Consider the following 18,431-nt stretch of genomic DNA (forward strand, 5'->3'; position numbering starts at 1 on the left):
GGCAGAGAGGAAGGAAGAAAAGGAAGAAGAAAAGGAAGGAATGACATAGAGAGGGAGGGAGGGAGGGAGGAAGGAAGGACACAGAGAGGGAGGGAGGGAAGGAGAAAAAGGAGGGAGGAAGGACAGGGGGAGGGAGGGAGAAAAGGGAGGAAGGCAGGGAGGGAGGAAGAAAAGAAGGAAGAAAAGGAAGGAATGACATAGGGAGGGAGGGAGGGAAGGAGAAAAGGGAGGAAGGCAGGGAAGAAGGAAGAAAAGAAGGAAGAAAAGGAAGGAATGACATAGGGAGGGAGGGAGGGAAGGAGAAAAGGGAGGGAGGGAGGGAGGTCAGGGAGGGATGGAGAAAAGGGAGGAAGGCAGGGAGGAAGGAAGGAAGAAAAGGAGGAAGAAAAGGAAGGAATGACAGAGGGAGGGAGGGAGGGAGGAAGGACACAGAGAGGGAGGGAGAAAAGGGAGGAAGGCAGGGAGGAAAAGGAAGGAAGGAAAGAAGATAGAAAAGGAAGGAATGACATAGGGAGGGAGGTAGGAAGGAAGGACACAGAGGGAAGGAGAAAAGGGAGGGAGGAAGGAAGGAAAGGAGGAAGAAAAGGAAGGAATGACACAGGGAAGGAGGGAGGGAGGGAGGGAGGGAAGAAGGAAGGAAGGAAGGAAGGAAGGAAGGAAGGAAGGAAGGAAGGAAGGAAGGAAGGAAGGAGCACTAGCAGAGTGTTAATTTCTTTACAAAATTAATCCACTTTCTGTCTTAACACCATGTATCAGCAGCCTGGAAAATGCAACTATTGTAAATAGGAAGGATGCCCCCTCCCACAAATTTAGAGAGAGTCGTTCTCCAGAGCCTTTCTGCGGGCAAGTGGAATGTCCCCCCCAAATGAAAAAGTCTGCATAAATGTTTCTCCAGAAAGTTATTCCCAGCAGGCAGACACAGTCAGGCGGGTCACGACGGAAACAGCATTTCCACCAACGCAGAAAAGTTCCCGTAAACACAGTCACACGTCCCTCCAAGTCTGAACTGTCAATATGCTAATGTGTCCCCTGTTCTCCCTGGGGGATGGCCGTCCATGGCTGCTGGCCAAATACCCATGTGGCTTGGCACAAATGCCGGGTGCTTGTGGGGAGTGCTGGTGGCCGAGGGCCAGGAGGAGACCGTGCCGAGAGAGGACCGCAGAATTCAAAGGTGAACGGTTGCAGGAACTTGGTATGTCTACTTTGATGAAAAGAAGGACTAAGGGTGACATGATAGCAATCTTCCAATATCTCAGCGGCTACCACAAAGAAGGGGAAGTCAAATTATTCTCGTGTTGTGGTCCGCCAGCAGCCTGCGGAGCTGGCAGCCGAGTCGGACAGTGAGGAGGCTGGGAAGGACCATGGGCCAGTCCTGGAGTCTGGGGAAGGCTCGGACGAGAGCTCTGCGTCCGAGGCAGAGAAAGGGCCATCTGGGAGGTACGTGCTGCCTCCGGAGCCTCCAGAGTTGGACCTCAGCGAGGCAGAGGAACAGGGGGAGCCTGTTCCCAGTGCGCGCATGCGCAGAGCTGCCAGAAGGCAAGAAGAGTTCAAACAAAAGGGACGACTCTGGAGTAAGGCTTGGAGATGATTGGCCCCTCCCATACGGCTTAAAAGAGGAGCAAAGGCACGTGGGCCCTTTGCAGGAAAGCAACGTTGTTAATTCTGTTTCCAGTCGGCATCTCTGTTCGATTCTGGACTCCGTGTGGCTTTGCCAATTAGGTCTTTGGCAGCGCGTCAAGGGAGATAAAGGTGGGTGATTATCCCAAAGGACTTCTCCCAAAGGACTCTTTACAACTCAATTGGGACTCCGCTGTGAATGAACAGAATTCACAGCTGTTGCAATAAAAGAGGTTTTGGGGACTCCTTGTGTGTTTTAATGACTTGGGAAGTTTAAGTCAGAACATCTCCAAAGCAACTGAAGGCAGGACAAGAAGTAATAGATGGGAACTTATCAAGGAAACAAGCAAGCTGGAATTAAGGAGAAACTTCCTAACAGTGAGAACAATTAACCAGTGGAACAGCTTGCCACCAGAAGTTATGAATGCTCCATCGCTGGAGGCTTTTAAGAAGAGACTGGCAGCCACTTGTCTGAAATGGTATAGAATCTCCTGATTGAGAATACAAAATACAAAAGTAAATAGAAAAGCGGAGGGGGAGGAGGAAGAGAAGCGAGGAAGGATAAGAAGCAGCAGACAAGGCACTGTAATTTAACACCAGCTGTCTGCAATTAAAGTAAGTTCGAATCTTGCCAGGCTCAAGGTTGACTCAGCCTTCCATCCTTTCTAAGGTAGGTAAATTGAGGACCCGGTTTGTGGGGGCAATAAGCTGACTTTGTATAAAATATACAAAAGGATGAAGGCTATTGCTTAACGCACTGTAAGCCGCCCTGAGTCTCCGGAGAAGGGCGGCATATAAATCAATTTTTAAAAAAAAAAAAAAAGGAGCATGGACTTCTGACACGCACTCTGTTGCAGTAAAATAAGGCATTAACAACCATCAAATCACAACTTTTTACTTTTTCATAATAATATGAATCAGCCATTTCTCTAAAGGTCTGTCAATCTACTCGGTAAAACCCAAAAATCAACGTTTCGTTCTTTTCCACTTCCAGCACGAAGTTCAGCTTTTCTATTTACTTTTGCATTTTGCAATATTTTACATCTCAATTAAAAAAGGTTTAAAACCCAGGATCTCCCGATTGAGCAGGCCAGGGGTTGGTCTAGATAGAACAGGGGTCACCAACCTTTCGCATCTCAGGGACCACTAAATTCATAATTTTAAATCCCATGGACCACTAATATGATTTAAAAAAAAAAAAAAAAAGATAAATAGCATTTAGTGCAATATAAAAAATGCAAATAATTTTTTCACGGACCACCAAAATTTTCTCACGCACCATCAGTGGTCCACAGACCACCAGTTGGTGACCACTGATCTAGAAGACTTCCAAAGCCTCTTCCAACTCTGTTATTCCACCTTCTATAGCTGCTTTTCCCGCTGCGCCCAAAAGCAGGAAGAAGACCAGGTGCCATGGCTGCTTGCCATCGCCTCCTGCCTCACCTGGAGGATGATGCAAAAATGCCCTTTTTCCTGCCACCAAAGCGGAAATTGTACGGCTGACCGCTGGATCACCCTGCCTGCAATGAGATTTTTCTGGCCTTGCAGGAGATAACCAAGACCTGGTAACCAAGCGAGCAACCTGTCTGTCTGGAAAACATCCTACGCTTACCTAAGGAGTCAGGTCACTTTAATTAAAGCGGGAAGCTCTTAAAATTACTGGTTTGTGGCTCGGGCAGGGATGTCTGCTGCTTTGCGGTCAAAAGGGTGGATCTCCTATAGACAAGAAAAAGGCCGCGTGGGAGCCACACAGCTCGCACCGTGATGGACGGCTGAGTTTATTCAGGTCTCTGCCAGTGTGAATATTAACATTTGTCACCCTCCGTTTGTGCTTTCGGGTCGTTAGAGCAGGGGTGAAATTCAGCAGGTTCTGGCGAACCGGTAGCGGAAATTTTTGAGTAGTTTGGAGAACCAGCAAAAATCACCTCTGGCTGGCCCCCCGAGTGGGGTGGGAATGGGGATTTTGCAGTATCCTTCCCCCAGGAGTGGGGAGGGAATGGGGATTCTCCAATAGCCCACGCCCCCAAGCCACACGCCCCCAAGCCTCTCCCACCTTCCTGCCCCCCACCCTTTGTCAATGGGCCAGAGGCAGAAACCCAATCCTTTGTCAAAGGACCATCATCTGCAATACAATAGAACCCATCTAGCAACAGAAACTCACCCGGCACGGCACCTGGGAAGATTACATCAGCCAGCAAGGCTAGCTAAGACCCCCCCACCCCCTGGGAGTCTGACAACCAATCAGGATACTCTTTCTGGGCCCCAGGGAGTTCAAAGCCAGAGAGGGCATAAAACCCGGGGACTTGCTGTATCTCGCCCCTTTTCTGTTCAGGAACTCCAACCATGTGATCCTGTCCACCATTAAACCATCTTTCCAAGCAGTCTCCGTGTTTCCAGTGTCTTTTTCCCCACTTGGAGCTGAACCCAGAAGGATATTTCTTCCTACACATGCATGCATCAAATTGCACTGCTAAATTTCAGGGGCTCCGACTTAAAGAAATGAAATTGCATGAAATTAGCAGGGCAGAAAAAGTCCCAGATGATTGCTCATTCCAGCTTCAGCAGCACTCAACAAGGACAGATGATAGCTTGGGCAAGGAACACTGGGCACAGTATACAGCTAGAAGAATGGGAAAGGGCATGGGACAACAATTACAGTATGACAAAATCAGTAGCATATAAGGAGAATCATTATAAAATGTGGCACAGGTGGTATCTAGCTCCTTCGAGGTTAGCGAAAATGTATCCGAATGTAAATTCGGCTTGTTGGAAATGTAAGCAAGCTCAGGGTACTTTCTTCCATTTATGGTGGCTTTGCCCAGAAATCAAGAAATATTGCAGGAAAATAAAAACATGGATAGTAGAAATAAACAGATCAAGAAATTGAATCAGAACCAGAAATCTTCTTATTAGGCATGATCAAAAGGAACATTAGACAGGACATAAAATACTTAAAATTACACATAATTACGGCGGCAAGATTGGTACTAGCACAATTATGGAAAACAGATTGTTTGCCAACAGACCAGGAGATAATTCAAAAAATTTACGCATGTGCAGAAATGGATAAATTAACCTTAAAATTAAAAGACAAGGAAGACTCAAATATTTTGAAGTATGGAATAGATGGTATAAGTGGATAAATCAAAAGAAAAAAGGGTAAAGACTAAATTTAGGAAAAATCAAGGTAACAAATAAGCACCGTAAGGTAGAGAGAATAAGAAATAAATCACTGTTTATATATGTATATGTATATGTTTATATATGTATAAATATAAATATATAAATATATATATATATATATAACAATTTTAATTAGCAATTTTATGATGTTTGTGTGTCTATATTTTTCTTGACTGTACACCGCCTTGAGTCCTACGGGAGAAAGGCGGTATAGAAATATAATAAATAAATAAATAAATAAATAAATAAATAAATAAATAAATAAATAAATAAATAAATAAATAAATAAATGTACATAGGTACATATATTTAGCTTGTCGGTGGGGTTGTGTATTGTATATGCAATCTTACGATTGAGAAAAATTTGTATAATTTTGTATTTTTAAATTTTTAAATTCAATAGTTTGTTTTTTAAAATAAAAATAATAATAATAATAAAAAAAATAAACCATCTTTCCAAGCAGTCTCCATATTTCCAGTGTCTTTTTCCCCACTTGGAGCCGAACCCAGAAGGATATTTCTTCCTACACATGCATGCATCAAATTGCACTGCTAAATTTCAGGGGCACCGACTTAAAAGAAATGAAATTGGGGGGGGTGCATGAAATTAGCAGGGCAGAAAAAGGCCCCAGATTATTTGCTCAGTCCCAGCTTCAGCAGCACTCAAGAGTGCTAAAAAAAAAAAGAGAAAAAGTCAGAAAAATAACCTATATTGAAAAATACATATATTTCTAACCCACCGGCTGCAATTGCATAAGGTTAACCTAACCTAGTTTGTGAATAAACCCGGTTTTCTAGCAGGAAACAAAAGAACCTGCTCACTTACCACCATTCCTGAGTTCCCAGCTCCCCCTGGTGGATAGGTGCGGTCATTGCCGGCAATACAACTCCGCCCCGCCCCCTTATAAGAAAGAAGATTTCTTATTGGTTGCCTGGGCCCTTCCCCTCGTCTTGGATTGGACGAAGCGCTTTTCAGTATCCGGAAGGAGGCAAGATGGAGGCTGTAAGACCGGTGGGGGAGGGGGGGGAGTGTTTTTTCTGGGTGGGGGAGGGGTTGGCTGCGTTTGCAGGTGTCTTTAACTGAAGGGGGGAGGGGGAGCATTATAAATAATAATAATTTTTTTTCTAAATTAACACCCCCCTGCAAGAATTATTAAGGGTAGAGCAGTAGGATCCTTTGAAAAATTGGCTTGTTATCATTATTCCCATAGGGTGGACTCCCAGCCCCATCCTCCACAGCCAGCAGAGGAGAGTGGGGACTTGACAAAGTCTGCCAAAAACCTCATTTTTGGCATTTATTCTTAATGTGGAAATGCTTTTTTTTTTTTGGACAGTCCAGGACTTTATTTTAAAAAAAAAAACTCCTTTAGGCTTTCCTTGTGGTGCCCCATCCAAGTCACAAATCAGCATTTGGCTCTGCTGCAGAGAGCTTTGGAGCCAGCTAAGGGTTGATTTGATGGCTCAAGGGTTGAGTTCTAATGGTGCCCGTTCTGCAGATGGATTTTGCATGGCGGGGGGTTTATATTTATAGCAATCGCTACCTCTCTTCCCCAGCCCACCTCTCCCTCTCCAGAAGCGCCAAGAGGGGCTTGTCCTCTGTTTCGAGGGTTACTTTTGAGATGTCTTCCCTTCCCCTGGAAAAAAACAGCCATCCCTCTCTTTAGAACAGAATAGAAAATAATAGAATAGAATAACAATTGATAATAACAACGGAAACAGAGTTGGAAGGGCCATTGGAGGTCATCTAGTCCAACCCGCTGCTCACGCAGGAGACCTGTACTAGGGATCCGAACCGCCGAACTGCTGACCTTTCTGATCGGACAAGCTCAGTGTCTTGGCCACTGAGCCACCTAGTAGAATGGAATTAGAATTCGAATTATTAGAATTAGAATTAGAAGAGAAGAGTTGGAAGGGACCTTGGAGGTCTTCTAGTCCAACCCCCTGCTTAGGCAAGAAGCCCTATACAATTCCAGACAAATGGTTGTCCAATCTCTTCTTAAAATGGAATGGAAATAGAATTGGAATTGGGATTGGGATTGGAATTGGAATGGAATGGAATAATAGAATGGGAATGGAATGGAATGGAATAGAACAGAACAATTATTGGAATGAATAGAATGGAATGGAATGGAATGGAATGGAATAGAATAAATATTGGAATGAAGAATAGAATAGAACAGAACAGAACAGAACAATTATTGGAATGAATGGAATGGAATGGAATGGAATAAATATTGGAATGAAGAATAGAATAGAATAGAATAGAATAGAATAGAATAGAATAGAATAAATATTGGAATGAATTGAATAGAATAGAATAGAAAAGAGTAGAGTAGAATAGAATAGAGTATAGTAGAATAGAATAAAATAGAATAAATATTGGAATGAAGAATAGAATAGAATAGAAAAGAGTAGAGTAGAACAGAACAGAACAGAACAGAACAAATATTGGAATGGAATGGAATGGAATGGAATGGAATAGAATAGAATAGAATAGAATAGAATAGAATAGAATAGAATAGAATAGAAGAGTTGGAAGGGACCTTGGAGGTCTTCTAGTCCAACCCCCTGCTGTTTCTAAAAGGTGTGTTACTTGCTAATCCGGAAGCCAACCTAAAATCTTGTGTCTATATTGCATTGTGGTTTGTTTGTTTCTTTTGACTTGAGGTAAGGGATTGCATAAATTTAGCCAAATAATACGGTTTGTAGACCCATGTGTGAACTGACCCAATCGTAATGTGTTTCATGATTATACGGTGAAGCAAATTATGGCTTTGTAAACCTTATCGGAACCAGATTTAAAGATACATATTGTTTTGTCATTGGGTGTGTTGTTGCAAAATTAACTAAGAAGGCCTGTAAACCGCAGTTTAAGGTTAACCGTATTGTGTGAGCACAGCCAACTGTAGCGTGTTCGATAAACCATGTCATAACGTGTGAATGCAGTCAGAAATTGTCTGTTCTCCCCCGCAGACACAGTTCCTTAAACCGAAATCAACAATTATACAACTGATGGATTCTTCTTTTGTTTAATTCGGTGCCCTGGATTTCTATAGCAACTGTAGCACAAAATTTTTATTACTTATCGTATTTTATCCTGCCTTTGCTCTGAAGTGCTTCAGAAGATACCATGAGGGCCGTTTCCCAATTTCAAATGGGAGGCTTAGAGACAGTAACTGATCCAATTTTTCTTTGTTCAACCCAGCCTGACTAGCTGTTGCAACCGCAAGTTACAAGTATTAAAACTGGCCTTGACAATCCGCACCTTTGTGGGCAGCATTATGCAGTTGTGTTTTACTATTTTGTCAAGACTTGGCATAGCCTTTCATCCTGATCAAGGAGAGATTCAACCTGGAAATAAGGAGGAATTTTCTGACAGTGAGAACAATCAACCCATGGAACAGAAGTTGCCTTCGGAAGTTGTGGGAGCTTCATCACTGGAAGCTTTCAAGAAGAAAGGTAGAGCCTTGGTAGTACAGTGGTTTAAAGCACCCTGTTATTAACACAGCTGCCTGCAATTACTGCAGGTTCAAATCTTACCAGGCTCAAGCTTGACTCAGCCTTCCATCCTTTCTAAGGTAGGTTAAATGAGAACCCATTTTGTGGGGGCAATAAGCTGACTTTGTATAAATATACAAAAGTATGAAGGCTATTGCTTAACGCATTGTAAGCCGCCCTGAGTCTCCGGAGAAGGGCGGCATATAAATCAAATTAAAAAAAAAAAAAGAGAGAGACTGGACTGCCATCGGTCAAAAATGGTGTAGGGTTTCCTGTTTGGGCAGGTGGTTGGACTAGAACAGGGGTCCCCAACCTTTCGGACCTCAGGGACCACTAAATTCATAATTTTAAATCCCACGGACCACTAATACGATCTGCCTAATGACCGGATGGGTAGGCGTGGCTAGGTGGTCATGTGACTGGGTGGGTGTGGACAACTTGATGTCACTCAAGTCAAGGGATGCCTTGCCGGCTTCTACTCACCCCTCCCCTCCTACCACTCCTCGCCTCCCCATCTGGGCTCCTTAGGGCCCCAACAGGAAGCAGTTGTTGGAGCTAAGCAGCCACCACGAGAAAGAGTTGGCAAAATAGCTCAGTTCAAATTGGATCTGATCGAAAAGGAGGCTCAGCAGAAGCACCTCACTGAGGACTAGGAGCATAGACTTTCCAAGCAGAGGGAAGAGTGCAAGGCCAGGTACCGGCGCCTGGAGGCTCAGCGGGCTGAGATGGTCAGCCAGTTCCAGGACATGATGCAGCCCCACTGGAACGAGGCCATCCGGCTCTTCGCCACCAGCGGCACTTCCCTCCAGCCTTCGCCCAAAGCCCCCCACCAGGAGGCCGAAGCGGACCCCGAATCGGAATTTCTGACCCACACAAAAAGACCCCAAAGGGGGAGACTCTCTGCAGCAACACAAACATTCATTGCACCTATCCGTCCCAGGGCCCGTAGTTTGAGGACCCCTGATTTAGTGCAATATAAAAAAAAAATGCAAATAATTTTTCTGCAGACCACCAAAACTTTCTCGCCGACCATCAGTGGTCCATGGACCACCAGTTGGTTGACAGCTGACCTACATGATCCCTTCCAACTCTGTTAATCTGTATTCCAACTAACGGGCATCTCTTTCTTTTCGTGGCCACATGATATTGCAGCAATTTCCCTCCTTAGCTGGTGCTGATTTACTCTGCGTTGTGTTTCGGTGTCTCCGATTTAAACCGCTGAGTCACATTAGTAGTTGTCGTAAATAGTTGAGCGTTGAACTTCACCTTGATTGCTGTAAAATGTGCTAAAAGTTTCCTTTTTTTTTTTTTATTATGGGAGGCGGCTGCAGAATATAAAGCGGCAGATACCTGGTGAGTTTAATGGCTACTACACTGAGATGCTTACGGATGATACACACGGAAGGTGTTAATTTTTAGGAGCCTTAGAACGGTTGCTAGTAAGTCACGTCTCCCCACTTCAATAAAGCATCCACTCCTAAAAAGACAGAACGGAGGAGCTATAATTAAATGGAGGCAGGGGGCCTGATGCGAGTATGCTGACAGGTAGCAAAAACCCACTTCCGTCTCTCCTAAATAGCTGAAAATGGGCATCAGCCACGGTTGGGTAAAACAAATTTAGTCCGTTCTTTGAAGCTTTAAATTGGGGGCCTCTGTAATTTTTCAGCGTCTCATTGGTGACCCCAATTTGAGTTTATTTCACGGCGATAACAATGGGGTTATTATTTCTTCCTTGCGGAAGGCAAAAATCATGGGGGTTTGTGTGTAATTGAGTGTGGGATAGCAGTGGGCGTGGGGAGAGAGGGAGAGAGATTGAGAGGAAGACAGATTGGGAGGAAAAAAGAGGGAAAGAGAGAAAGAGAAGAGAAAGAGGAAAAAAGATTGAGAGGAAAAGAGAGAAGGAGAGATTCAGAGGAAGAAAGAGAAGGAGAGAGATTGAGAGGAAAAGAGAGAAGGAGAGAGATTGAGAGGAAGAGAGAGAGATTGAGAGGAAAGAGAGAAGGAGAGATTGAGAGGAAAAGAGAGAAGGAGAGATTGAGAGGAAGAGATTGAGAGGAAGAGATTGAGAGGAAGAAAGAAGGAGATTGAGAGGAAAAGAGAAGGAGAGATTGAGAGGAAGAAAGAGAAGGAGAGAGATTGAGAGGAAAAAGAGATTGAGAGGAAGAAAGAAGAAGAGAGATTGAGAGGAAAAATAGGAGAGAGATTGAGAGGAAAAAGGAGAGAGATTGAGAGGAAGAAAGATTGAGAGGAAAAAAGAGAAGGAGACATTGAGAGGAAGAAAGAGAAGGCGAGAGATTGAGAGGAAAGAGAGAGGAGAGAGATTGAGAGGAAAGAGAAGGAGAGATTGAGAGGAAGAAAGAGAAGGAGAGATTGAGAGGAAAAGAGAGAGAAGGAGAGGAAAAAGGAGAGATTGAGAGGAAGAAAGAGAAGGAGAGAGTGAGAGGAAAAAGAGAAGGAAAGATTGAGAAGAAAAAGGAGAGAGATTGAGAGGAAAAGAGAGAGAGAAGGAGAGGAAAAGAGATTGAGAGGAAGAAAGAGAAGGAGAGATTGAGAGGAAAAGAGAAGGAGAGAGATTGAGGAAAAGAGAGAAGGAGAGAGATTGAGAGGAAAAGAGAGAAGGAGAGAGATTGAGAGGAAGAGAGAGATTGAGAGGAAAGAGAGGGGAGAGATTGAGAGGAAAGAGAGAAGGAGAGATTGAGAGGAAAAGAGAAGGAGAGATTGAGAGGAAAAGAGAAGGAGAGAGATTGAGAGGAAGAGAGAAAGAGAGACATTGAGAGGAAGAGAGAGACTGAGAGGAAAGAGAGAGGAGAGAGATTGAGAGGAAAGAGAGAAGCAGAGATTGAGAGGAAGAAAGAAGGAGAGATTGAGAGGAAAAGAGAGAGAGAGAAGGAGAGAGATTGAGAGGGAGGGAGAGAGAAGGAGAGAGAATAGAGTTTTAGAGAAGATACAGCAGTTCCTAAGAGGTTGGGTGCTGTTACTGGTCGGCCATCGCAGGCTAAGAAATAATGCTTTCCTTGCATGATTCTGTTTCTGTTGCAGACCGCAGTGAGTAGAAAACCTTCCTTCTGGAAACGGCCTTCCCTTTCCTAGACAATGTGCTGATCCACAGGCCATCGGCCAAAGGGTTCAATTCCTGCATCAGAGCCGAGTCTTCCCCTTTGCCAATAAAGAATTTTTTTTGTGAAAACGAAAGAATGACTCGGTCCCCGGGACACCACGAGGATGGGACCTGTTCCTGCCACCCGTTTTCAGTGCAAAGTGTTCACCAGACTCTGGATGAGATGGATTTTGAGAGAGGTATGGTAACTCTGGGGAAAGATACACTTCTGAGCTTGCAGAGGCTCAAGATAAGGATTCCTTGTGGCAGTGAGTTCCAAAGGCAGGATTTTTCTTTTTATTTTTTTTTTATCAAAATACAAAGCAGCAGAACTCTTGTCACCTCAACACACTTTTTGTGGTGTTCTTCGAAGGGGTGTGTTTGCTTTACAAGAAAAAAAAATAAGAGTATGGTTTCTAAAATTCATACCAATCATTTTCATCATCAAACGATCCCATAATTCCTTGCAGGGTGGAGTCTGGGCAACTGAATGGAGCTAGCAGAGTGTTTAGTGGCCGGATGCCCTTCCCTGTCGCCAATGAGGAGTTTTGTTCAGCAGATATATTCTCATTGTGCCCAGAGAGAGAAATATCGGCCTCTACCTAGGATCGAACTCACAGCCTCCTGATTGTGAGGCGATTCTAAAGTTTATACCAACAAATACTGCAAATTGCTTGGAGAACGAAGCAGTGGGAAAAAAGTCACCTATTTATATTTTTAGGGATGTTTTTCTTTTTCTTTCCTTTTTATTATTTATGAACTGGAAATTTTACTGAGCTCAAGAATTCATCGTTCTTTTTTTTTCTTCTTCTTTAATATGAAAACAATCGTTTCTTGTTTGGTAATTTTTGTTCACATTATATGGAGCATGAGTTGTACAGTCAAGGGAATCACATTTCCATAAACAAGTGTTTTTGGAAATATACTGTATATCTGCTTTTTAAAAAAGGGAAACAGTTTTTAAACACCACTACTGGACAGTATGGGTTATTGGTGGGGGTTTTATTATTATTTTTTTATTATTAGTCATATTTCTATGCCGCCCACTCTCCGAGGACTCTGGGCGGCTTACACCAAAGACAGTATACTAAATAGCGTATTGCCCCCTAACAATCTGGGTCCTCATTTTACCCACCTCGGAAGGATGGAAGGCTGAGTCAACCTTGAGCCGGTGAGATTTGATCCGCTGATCTGCTGAACTAGCAGTCAGCTGAAGTAGCTGCAGTACTGCACTCTAACCACTGCGCCACCTCGGCTCTTATCTTTTTTTGAGATAGTCAAAATTCTGCAATCTACTGTCTTTCCGTTTCTCCAGGTCCCTTCATTCTATCAAGGACTGAAACGAGAGGAGATAAAAACTCTTGTAGAGTTTGGATTTAATCCAAACTTTTTAGTCTGAAAAGGGAGTGGAGGTTGGAGATAGACTGGCTGAGCTGGGGGAGGAGTCAAACAGGGAATTAGTCTGGAATCCTTATGTGGGCACAAGAGAGCAAAATACAATCTCCTTTGAATGCCATTGAACCTTACCTAGTTGATCTGTCCCCGTACCCACACACACACAAACACAGCCAGCCGAGGGTTAAGGAAACACTTTGGAACGCACCCAGGTCTTATCTCCCACTTGGCAGCGATAGACACACCGTCTGCCAAATGCCTTTATTTTCACAAACAGAAAGATAAGGTACTTAGCGTACAAAAAGTCCAAGCAGAAATAATATTTCTCTCCGCAGTTCCGAACGAGGCTTTAGTGACTATCCAAGGTTTACTTTTGTTCGTCACAAGGATCACTGACCACTACCCTCTATTATATAGTCTCTGGGGTGTGGTCCAGTGACTCAGTTCTAATCCCTAGCACGCCTCCTGAGCTGCTGCAACCGTTTATCACGCCTTCGGAGGCGTGCGTCCAGGAATGATGTTTCTTCATCACTCTGATCCGAGCCAGCTGTCTCCCTACTGATCTCCTCTCCCTCGGCCGGCACTTGAGACAGTGCCAGAGGGGAGGGGCCTGGAGAGGGAGGCCTGGCTGACTCCTCTTCCTCATGCTCGGAGCTTTCTTCCTCCGATGGGACAGGCTCAGAGGGCGGGGCCACAACACTAGTCTCACCCAGGTGCAAATGGTCAGTCTGAAAAGATTCCTTCATAGGGACTTGAAAAATAAAACAGCTGATGGAATTCTTCACCTATGGATCTGGTTTTCCGTCCTACCTCGACAGCGGCTGAGAATTTGGGGAGCTGCAGTTCCAACATAGTCAGGGTTTCTGATTGGTGAAAGCTTGTAGCTAATTTTAAGGTGTTCCTTATTCTGAATCTCAGCAAAAGGATTGACCATGTTTAACTAAAAATAAAAAAATTGTTTGCATAGGGATCTGGAATGCTGCGCTGAATGGAGATCTGGAAGGGGTTAAGAAACACATCCTGAGCCGTGGGAAACCTAATGAGCCAGATCCTTTTGGATACACAGCTTTGGTGAGTGCATTCAAGAGCAAGTAGGACAATACAACGATAGCATAAAGGTAACGGTAAAGGTTCCCCTCGCACAGATGTGCTGGTTGTTCCTGACTCTAGGGGGCGGTGCTCATCTCCGTTTCAAAGCCGAAGAGCCAGCGCTGTCCGAAGACGTCTCCGTGGTCATGTGGCCGGCATGACTCAACGCCAAAGGCGCATGGAACGCTGTTCCCTTCCCACCAAAGGTGGTCCCTATTTTTCTACTTGCATTTTTTACGTGCTTTCGAACTGCTAGGTTGGCAGAAGCTGGGACAAGTCACGGGAGCTCACCCCGTTACGCGGCGCTCGGGATTCGAACCGCTGAACTGCCGACCTTTCGATCAACAAGCTCAGCGTCTTAGCCACTGAGCCACTGTGTCCCTTGGATATACCATAGAACTAGACAAATGGCAAAAACTTTGGGGAAGAAACTATAAGCTGACAATGGCAACTGCCTATAAGGACAACCTGTACAAAATGTTTTACACCTGCAAGACCAGCAAAGATGTTTTAAAACATGTCTGCCAAATGTTGGAAATGTAATCAGACACCGGGCACGTACTGTCATATGTAGTGGACATGTGTGAAAGCAAAGAAATATTGGTTAAAAATACATACACGGCTAGGAAAAATGTTAAAAGCTGCGGATAGATTATAAGACAGAAATACATTTGTGAGCTATAGTACCAGAAAAAAAACAATAAGGGGAATTTGTATTTAATATTGCATGTTTTGACAGCAGCAAGGATTGTATTTGTACAGTACTGGAAAAATAAGGAAACGCCAAGAGAAGGAGATGTAATTTTAAAAACATTAGATCGCGCAGAAATGGATAGACTGACATTACAGATAAAAGTAAAGGAAGATACAGAGCATTTTCCATTATGGGATTTGTTTTATAAATGGTTAGATAATAGAGGTAGAAATTAAGAGCTTGAAAAACATTATTATGTAAGCAATCCATCCAGACAACTACACTATTCATAAAGCACTTATGTATGTTAAATGAAAATGTATAAATAAACTATTTTAAAAAAAGAGCAGGTAGGACAATGAAGAGACGCCTCAAAATTTCAGAATGAGGTAGCAATAGCAATACCACTTAAGACTTATATACCGCTTCACAGTGCTTTACAGCTCTCTCTAAGCGGTTTACAGGATCAGCCTATGACCCCCAACAATTTGATTCCTCATTTTACCCACCTCGGAAGGATGGAAGGCTGAGTCAACCTTAAGCCGGACAGAATCGAACTCCAGACAGTGGGCAAAGTTAGCCTGAAATACTGCATTCTAACCACTGAGGCCCCTCGCACATGCACGGCAGAGACCCGAAGACCAGCTGGCCGGCAGGAGGCACGCATACATGCGCGGCCGACCTGAACTGGGGCAACAGCTCGCATGCCCACAGAGAGGGCACTGTGTGCCACCTCTGGCACATCTGCCGTAGGTTTGCCATCACGGAGTTATAAGGTCCAGGGATGACTTTAAGGGCAGAAGCTTTGGTGGCAAAATCAGATCTTTGGGGATGGATTTTTCTTCGTTGGCTCTAGTTTCTCAAATGCTTTTCAAGGTGCATGATTGAGATTTGGGTTCCATATCAGAGTTAACAGTTCAGGCAAGTTAAAGCCATGTTGATTGCATTCACACAACAGGCTGAGCTTCATTTCTTTTCAACCTCAGAGTCTTTGTTAGGGGTTGTGTAAACCCAGCTTAGAGGGACGCGGTGGCTGAGGGGCTAAGACGCTGAGCTTGTTGATCGAAAGGTCGGCAGTTCGGCAGTTCGAATCCCGAGCGCCGCGTAACGGGGTGAGTCCCCGTGACTTGTCCCAGCTTCGAAAGCAGGTAAAAAAATGCAAGTAGAAAAATAGGGACCACCTTTGGTGGGAAGGGAACAGCGTTCCGTGCGCCTTTGGCGTTGAGTCATGCCAGCCACATGACCACGGAGACGTCTTCGGACAGCGCTGGCTCTTCGGCTTTGAAACGGAGATGAGCACCGCCCCCTAGAGTCGGGAACGACTAGCACATATGCGCGAGGGGAACCTTCACCTTTAAACCCAGCTTAATTTGATTAGATGGTGGTTTGATTCGTTTATGACACAACGGATTGCGGGTAACTCCAGAAAACAGGTTTGTTCGTAATCAAGGTTACAGTGACTCAGAGCATATTATATATGAATTCTCAACTGCCATGCATGCCATCCGCTTAGATTGGAAGTTGAGGTGCCACAAAGGCCCAGACGTGGTCCGTTTTTCATAGAGTCCCCTTTTCTCCTTTCCGCAGCACTATGCCAGTCGCAACGGGCATTATGACATCTGCCTTTTCCTCCTGGGCCACGGAGCCTCCTGCAATGTCCGCACCCATGGAGGGGCCACCCCCTTCCATCGAGCGGCTTACTGCGGTCGCACAGCAATAGCCAAGCTGCTGCTGGACCACGGAGCTGATCCAGCTGCCACGGACGACGATGGGAAGACGTCCCTCCATAAGGTATGTGTGCGTGCGTAGAACAGCCCCAGTGCCTCCCCCCACCTAGACAGATTGTTGGGGACAATATGATGAAATTGTTAAATCACCCAGAAGCACTCTAAGGCAGTATAGAGCCAGGGTGGCATAGCGGTTAGAATTGTAGTATTGCAGACTAGCTCTGCCTACAGTCTAGAGTTCGATCCTGACAGGACTAGAGGTTGACTCAGCCTTCCATCCTTCCGAGGTGGGTAAAATGAGGACCCAGATTGTTGGGGGCAAGAGGATGACTCTGTAAACCGCTTAGAGAGGGCTGTAAAAACACTGTGAAGCGGTATACAAGTGCTATTGCTATTCCTCCTTCCTTCCTTCCTTCCTTCCTTCCTTCCTTCCTTCCTTCCTTCCTTCCTTCCTTCCTTCCTTCCATCCATCCATCCATCCATGGTGGCACACTGGTTAGAATGCAGTATTGCAGGCTGACTGCCCATAGTCTAGAGTTTGATCCTGACAGAATTTGAGGTTGACTCAGCCTTCCATCTTTCCGAGGTGGGTAAAATGAGGACCCAGATTGTTGGGGGCAATCTTAATAATCTGGAGGTAGATTTACTCATAGTCTAAGATGGGACAAGGAAGCTTCCTCTATAACCCTTGGGGAATTGAGCTGGAGTCATATCTGAACAGGTTTGAGATCATATAGACCAGGGGTCTCCAAACTTGGCCAATTTAAGACTTGTGGACTTCCACAATTCCTCAGCTAGCCATGCTGGCTAGGGAATTCTGGGAGTTGAAGTCCACAAGCCTTAAAAGTTCCAAGTTTGGAGACCCCTGACATAGACTAAGCTTTGGGTCACCATTCCTATCACCCAGGACTCAATATGCAGTTGAATGTTGTTTGTAAGACAATTTGTCAACTCGTAAAGCATTCCAGGCCTGCCCTCGAGTTGCCATAGGCAGGAAGGGGGAGAACTGACGGAGCAGCTCAGCTGCCACGATCAGAAGCTCATTCCACGCATATCTTTTTCCAGATTGTACCCCAGGTTACCAGAGCCAGCAGGAGAGGCGTGTTTTCTACAGCCCGCAAAAGTGCTCCGTTGGAGAATGTGATTTATGATACACCCTGGGAGGAGGGGGGAAACAGAGTCATAGTTGGGCCGTAAATTACGTGGGGCAGAGCTGACTTCACTTGGGTACATGCTGACATGTTGCTCCTAATAAATAACTGGGTTTCTTTTGAAACTTGGCTCGAGGCTCATGAATTAATTAGGGCATCCATCGTCGGAACCCTGACACAATTCTTCCCTTGCTTCCTGCTTCCATCATCTTCCCCCACCATTAAACCACCTCCGTTGCTCAGTTGGTTAAGGGTACAGGCCATGGGATGGATCTTCTTTTGCTCCACCGTGATGTTTCTTCCCTCTTTCTCCAGGCAGCAGAGAATGGGCACCAGGAAATCTGCGAGCTCATCTTGGAGCAGCACCCTCAGCTGAGGCATATGCAGGACAAGAGCCAGAGACGTGCTGGTGACTTGGTTCCTGCCAAGAATGAAGGCTTGCGGAAGAAACTTTTAGACCTCTGATTTGTTCCTTGAAAAAGCTGCCTGTTCCTTAAGCCAAATGTCCATGTTTGCATCTTCTCTTCCGAAATTAGAAAGAAGCAGCTGAAACTGAATTCGATTTCTAAGTTTATCTAGTTGGACTGTTTTTCAATGAGATGTTCTTCAGACGTGTGGAAACCACAGTGCTCAAAATTCTCCAACCCACATGCCTCCCCCCCTCACCCCCAAGCAGAGCTTCTCCAGAGCACTTGGTTGGTGTAAGGAAGATGTGAGATGTTCTTGGTCTGAAGTTTGGAGAATGTTTCAGCCTGGCTTAACTTTAGGAGCCACAGAAAGCCAACGGATTGGGAAGACGTGCTAGGATCATGGTGGGCTCTCAAAGGTGTAGGGAATCTCGGTTTTTATGGAAGCAGAAAGATCAGCTGCTTTGATTTAGAAAGATGACATTTCTGTCTTGTCAAGGTTTAACAGATTTAACAGAGTTGGAAGGGACCTTGTAGGTCATGTAGTCCAACCCCCCGCCGAGCAGGAGACCC

At 44.9% G+C, this 18,431-nt stretch overlaps 1 protein-coding gene across 4 annotated transcripts; it reads left to right on the top strand.

Moving 5' to 3' along the window:
• The first annotated feature begins 5,745 nt into the window (after nucleotides 1-5,745).
• ANKRD39 (ankyrin repeat domain 39) lies at nucleotides 5,746-18,008 on the top strand. 4 transcript variants are annotated; one of them, XM_087875817.1, is made up of 7 exons: nucleotides 5,768-5,803; nucleotides 7,774-8,378; nucleotides 9,620-9,651; nucleotides 11,338-11,595; nucleotides 13,758-13,861; nucleotides 16,161-16,364; nucleotides 17,767-18,008. In XM_087875817.1, exons 4-7 carry the CDS (start codon nucleotides 11,493-11,495, stop codon nucleotides 17,914-17,916), a joined length of 561 nt encoding a protein of 186 aa, XP_087731943.1. In that variant the 5' UTR covers nucleotides 5,768-5,803; nucleotides 7,774-8,378; nucleotides 9,620-9,651; nucleotides 11,338-11,492; the 3' UTR covers nucleotides 17,917-18,008. The 4 variants fall into 4 exon arrangements, with proteins under 4 accessions (XP_060539490.2, XP_060539492.2, XP_087731944.1 ...); XM_060683507.2 differs by lacking the exon at nucleotides 7,774-8,378 and having other exon boundaries at nucleotides 5,746-5,803; XM_060683509.2 differs by lacking the exon at nucleotides 7,774-8,378 and having other exon boundaries at nucleotides 5,754-5,803; nucleotides 9,630-9,651.
• The last annotated feature ends 423 nt before the right edge of the window (nucleotides 18,009-18,431 follow it).

Source organism: Pantherophis guttatus, chromosome 9 (assembly GCF_059756535.1).
Source record: "Pantherophis guttatus breed Tessera chromosome 9, ASM5975653v1, whole genome shotgun sequence".
NCBI lineage: Eukaryota > Metazoa > Chordata > Lepidosauria > Squamata > Colubridae > Pantherophis > Pantherophis guttatus.